Below are 5,780 nucleotides of genomic sequence, written 5' to 3' on the forward strand. Positions count from 1 at the left end.
ATGCCTATCAACAAATCCATGACCCCAGTGGAAGAACTAAGGACTGTGGCATTGCCCACTATAGCCGAGCGCTACCCTGAGCCAGAATGGATCCATATATACACCGATAGGTCAGCTACAGGAGCAAATAAAAATGCGGGTGCAGGTATAGCAGGTATAGCAGCCTCTTCCAACTTTCAGCATCTGCTGGAGCAAAAGCTACCAATTTTGCTGGAGAAAATCTGACTGACGCCAACGAAAAGAAGATAATTCTGCTGTCGGATTCGAGGGCAGCACTGCTGACCATAGCATCTGAACTTCCCTCGGCTAACGCTGGAATCCTCACATGCAGGAAAACTATGGAAAGTCGAAGAGAAATACTTGCATTGGTGATGCAATGGATTACAGCTCATTGTGGTATACATAGAAATGAGGAGGCGGTTCGTCTTCCACTGTTAGGAGTTAGCCAACCACAGCCGCTTCTTCCTATTTCCATGGACATGGTGAAAGAAATGGCAAGAAGCGCTATCGCTAAAAGAGCAGAGGAAAGGAGTAGAGGAGAATGTGGAGACGCGAACTAGGCTGCATCATTTGACCCTAAGAAGCGCCCTCCATTGACTTTACCAGGGAGAGAATAGGAGTGACTGAGTCTTTCGACTGTGTCCTGTGAGGAGATGGCCGCCGATCACACATTTACATGTAAGACAATAATTTCAGGCAAGAGTGACGTGAATAAAGCTGAAGTATACTGGGCTGTACGAAATAAAATAGTGAAATGCCTCCTTTGGCGTAGTAAAAAAAAAAAATAAACTGTTTTAGGGTCCATTCAGATTTAATTTTCTAACGTTTATTGCATGAACCAATGAATACAGGAATCCTAATATTTTAAGTGATAACCAAAAACGGCCAGCAATATCTGTAGAGAAAACAGTAAAACACAAAAACATTTATGAATATTGACCGAGTTCAAATGGGATTTGAGCCCGAACATTTTAGGATTTAAATTTATGAAGTAAAATTGTTTCAAAAATATCTTTCCATTTAGGTGGTACCCAACTCTAGATCCTTGATTCTAGATGAAGACATGTATTCCGAAAAACAAATAATAAAAAAGCTATTAAGTTCAAAAACTGAATATTTCTTTTCATCCCCAAAAAACAATATAAAGCCTATTTTTTCATTATCCATTTGTATGACCTTTTCCAAAGTAAACAGTAAGTCAGATAATGAAATAAATTTGACTACTGACAGATAAGAAACCAAATTTGTTTCTTGACGTTTATAACGTAAAACATAAATTTTTTTTGTATTTCATGCAAAAATTCAAAATTTCCCTCCTATAGTAGTGGAAAGTACAAGTATTTTGATGATTTAATAGCTTTACCGAGAAGTTGATTTATTTTTAATGAGAATGTTCTTCGGAGGAATTACTACACATAGATATATGGAACACATTATCCAAGTTATATTGATTCAAGTTATCTATCGATATTTCTAGCCACAACTTAATAATTTCAAGTTGGTGGTAGAATAACAAACTTTCTTACTGTATCCATTATTAATACAGAGAGCAGACTAATTCATCTCAATTAATGCTTGAAAATAACATCTATCTCAACTCAGAAGAGCTACACAACTTCTCAACTCTTGACAAGAAATTAAAACCACCATGCCCCAATATATTTGCCACAGTCTTCCAAAACAACTATGTTGGAAATTTCATTAAGAACAATCGTATAAGGATCGGAATAGATATTTTGATTTCCATATACTTTCTCCCTCGACCATTCTTCTCTATTTAAAGTTTTCTTAGCATGAAAATTGTTTTATATTGAAAAGTGAAAAATCCATTTCCTATACCTCTATCACATCCATTGTTACAAACAAGTTAAACAATGATATATCAAGCTTGAATCATATTATTTTTTAATCACTTATAATTAAAAATGTAACAAGTATTATATAGATGTTGTGGAACATTTAGAGGCTATATCATATCCATTAGTTTGTAGACGCAGCTATTTTTAATTTTGTCTGAGATATGAATGACAGTCGGTTTGGATTGGCGTCAATTTTAATTTTAAACTCTAACTATCCGATATATTTCCTGCCAGTCACTAACAACATGTGATATTTCAGTAGTCTGGAACTCTTATTATAAAAAATGACAGTAGTTTCGTTTTCGCAGTTGATTTTTTAATTAATATTAGGAAATAAACATAAAATAGAAAAATAGCTATTAGATGATTTAATCAAGAATTATCTAATTGTGTAATTATTTGTAGAATGAGAAAAGAAAAAATACAAAAATGAGAAAAAACAATTTATTAATTAATTACGTTAAGCCTTAATTAACTTCTTGGAAATAATGTCATTCCCTATTTGTTACGATTCAGCCCTGATGAAGTCTGGAAAAGTAGGGCGAAACGTTAGTGCCTACTAAACAGGTTTTCCTATGTTGTGTATTATTTTTTGAATGCCACTAATACAAAATAAATATAGCAAACAGACTCAAGAATATGAAACAATTGTGTACAACTCATTTTGTACCTCCTTTAAGATTGGTTTAGGAGTATTGTTTAGGAACGTAAACATTTTTATTTCTTTAATTTTTATTATTTTTATTTATGCTGGAAGATTCAAAATGTTTATTTATTTATTTTTTAACGATAACATTTTACAAACAAAGCTAAAATGAAATAAATCTATTATTTTGTAAAAGTTATAGAGTACAGTTATGAAACAATTTATTCTTAATAATTTAGGTTCATTTTACTGGAAAAGCTATGCAATTATCCAACGTGGTAATGAATAACTCTTCCATAATAACTTTTTTTCATTTTACTTTATTTCATTCATTAAAACGTTTTGAGGTCAGCGCCATTTCATCAGGCCCTCTACAATTCAAATTAACACATTCCATATTATAAATACAGCACGACAATAAGTTTAACACCATTAATTAAATTAAAATAACTACTTCAACATTATTATTTCCTATAATTTCTAATTATATAAATTAAGTTAGTATCCTCATTTAGTCTTACATAAATATATATATAAATCACAGACGTCATTACGGCTGTATAATAATATTAAAAATACAAATTTCATTAAGTAATTAGATGTAGTGGATGAAAAGTTCTCTTCTTTATTAAAGTTTTTTTTATTTATTTAGTTATATCTAATAACGTCGTTTTGGGTCATCACCCGTCACCACATCATCAGATATTTGTTATATTATCAGGTTGCAGCGTAATTCGAAGATCGTGCAAGAATTTACTATTAATAATAGTCATACGTGCTTCACTCAAAACCATATTTATATCTTCTTAAAGTTATAGGCTCTACTGGGCGACAGCCCCGAAACGTCGTTATTAAATGTAATTAAATAAATTTGAAAAGGTTTAAATAAAGATAAGGACTTTTCATTCACTACATATAATTTACTTTAATGAAATATTTACAAGTTTTTATTGGAATCACCTGTAAAAAACGCTACGAACTTATTTTACAACCCAATACTTTTCTCATTGGTACAACATATATTAGAAATACTATATTCGTGTTCTACTTCACTCATTATCACAACATATATTAGAAATACTATATTCGTGTACTCTCACAAAAATACTTCTCATGGAGTATACGATAAGCATATTTTTCGTGTTGGCAAGTTCATTAATTTAAGGAAGTATAAGAATACTCAACTCATATTAACTTGAATTTCTCCAACCATTATTTGAATGACATGAATTCTGATGATTGGACATAATTAGGACAAGCCTAGTTATTCGATAAAACACCATCACATAATATTTTCAAGTGTCCTACAGAATTAAGTAAAACGTTTTATAATTAAAATGAAAGATTGCATTGCAGGAAAGTCTAAGGAGAGGGGGGAGCACGACCTGGATTCCCTACAAGAGCTAATATATCGTAGACGCTGTACCCACACCTTTGTGAAGGCGTCTATGACAATACACATCCGTTCCTTGGCAGTGACGTTTCGACGTCAACATCGGGCACTTTATCAGCTCCGAAATGGGGCGTGGAGGAGCCTCCACTCGGAGCGTTTTGTCTTGTCTGATTAAGCTTCTTAGCCAAAGCCCGCTCCAAATCCTCGCCTAGAATGTCTAGTATCCTTCACTCCCGGCTTTATCCTTCCCTCCTGGAAATAGCCTGAATTAATTATCCCTTGAAACAGGACTATGGAATTGAGTACCTGATAGAACTTCAAAATTAATACTTAATAGCATAATTAAGTGGATAGAAGTTTCAAGAAAAATATATAAATCAATTTTTTTCATTCATAGTCTGTATGTTTATTATACATAATATCATCACCATCTTCAATTTTAATATTTAATTATTAGAAAAAAAACATATTGCAACTGGTTAAAAACTCTGAGGAACTGATTCAACTTTCTACATTTTGTCGTCAGTTATACTTGAACCAATAATCAAGACTATTTCATTATTATTTAATTTATATACTAACTGAGTACCATGCTTTCACTTACGTTAAATTTTAATTATATATACCTGTTTCAAATTCATGATTAAAACATCACCAAGTACGTCTGATTAACTGAATAATATTCTAAGAACTTCTCCCTAAGAAAAATTAAATAGAATAAAAAAAACAAACATAAAATGACTTTTCAGTAAGTGTTTTCAGTTTAAAAGCTGTTTTAATCACCGAGACAAAACATGAAACATGATTTTTTTCACTAAAAACAAAGGGAAACAAATTACAACAAAAAGTAACTCCAAGATTATAATTAAATAAAAGGACAACATAGATAGTAATAACTTTAAATAACCTCACGAAATATATAATAACCTATACATTTTTTCTGTCCCATTTCTTGCGCGTGTTTGCCATGAACATCAGAACAGTTTTGTTTTATTTATTAGTGAAAACATTACGTTTTCACACAATGATTCAGAACTTATTAAAATTGTATATAATTTATCATCTTCTATGAATATGAAGTCATGAATATTGAGGATTTATATCTACGAAAGCTTTTTATTATCGTTATTATTCCTTCATATAGGTCGCAGGTCTATGTGATAAAATCTAATATTCCCTGCTTGGTTTTCTCCGTCTTCTTGTTTCCTTCATTTTCGCATCCAGTTCCATTTGCAGGCCTCTACTGACATCCTCTATCGCATATCACCCTGCATAACGCTGTCAGCTTTAGTGTAGTTGACAATATTCACATGACAATTATGCCGTTTGTAGTCATTGGCATTGAGGCGTCACCTTGGCAACATTGAGTCCATAAAGGCTCCGCACAGTGGACCATGAGACAAACTTAGCTGAGTAAAATTATTTTATTACCATTTTCCATGTTTTTAAGGCTACTGATTTCGGAAAAAAATGTTTTGAAAATCTAGAATTAGTAGTTTTTAAGATACATTAATTTTAATATATGGACTTAAAAATAGTAAATTTAACTGAATCAGTATATACTGAATTTACACATAATGCTAAATTAAAAAAAAAAAAAAAAAAGAATGAGTTAGTTAAAAAAAAAGCAAAATAAAATAAGAGAAAAGTAGGTTTTAAAATAATACATCTGGTCAGGATCAATCATACATATTATGCTTACGAATTATTGTTGTTATGAGAAACTTTATCGTTGTAAGTTTATCCAAATTAGTAAATAATGTTTCGGTGATCAATATTTCTCATTGTTTCTTTATTTTATTTCTCATTGTTTCCTTATTTACTTTAATAATAATAATAATGAAGGCCTGACGTACCACCAAACGCACTCTGCATACATCCT

General features: G+C 31.4%; 1 protein-coding gene across 1 annotated transcript; it reads left to right on the forward strand.

Moving 5' to 3' along the window:
* LOC136796299 (uncharacterized) lies at window positions 1-560 on the forward strand. Its single transcript, XM_067049717.1, has 2 exons — window positions 1-139; window positions 181-560. Exons 1-2 carry the CDS (start codon window positions 1-3, stop codon window positions 558-560), a joined length of 519 nt encoding a protein of 172 aa, XP_066905818.1.
* Window positions 561-5,780: the final 5,220 nt, after the last annotated feature.

This window comes from Halyomorpha halys, unplaced genomic scaffold (assembly GCF_000696795.3).
Source record: "Halyomorpha halys isolate HHAL.00 unplaced genomic scaffold, Hhal_1.1 Scaffold352.1, whole genome shotgun sequence".
Taxonomy (NCBI): domain Eukaryota; kingdom Metazoa; phylum Arthropoda; class Insecta; order Hemiptera; family Pentatomidae; genus Halyomorpha; species Halyomorpha halys.

Bases quoted from the DNA above. Each gene is read 5' to 3' on its own strand.
- LOC136796299 (XM_067049717.1), top strand. From the start codon at position 1: ATGCCTATCAACAAATCCATGACCCCAGTGGAAGAACTAAGGACTGTG. The intron at 140-180 runs GTGCAGGTATAG...TCCAACTTTCAG, and splicing joins AGGAGCAAATAAAAATGCGG to CATCTGCTGGAGCAAAAGCT.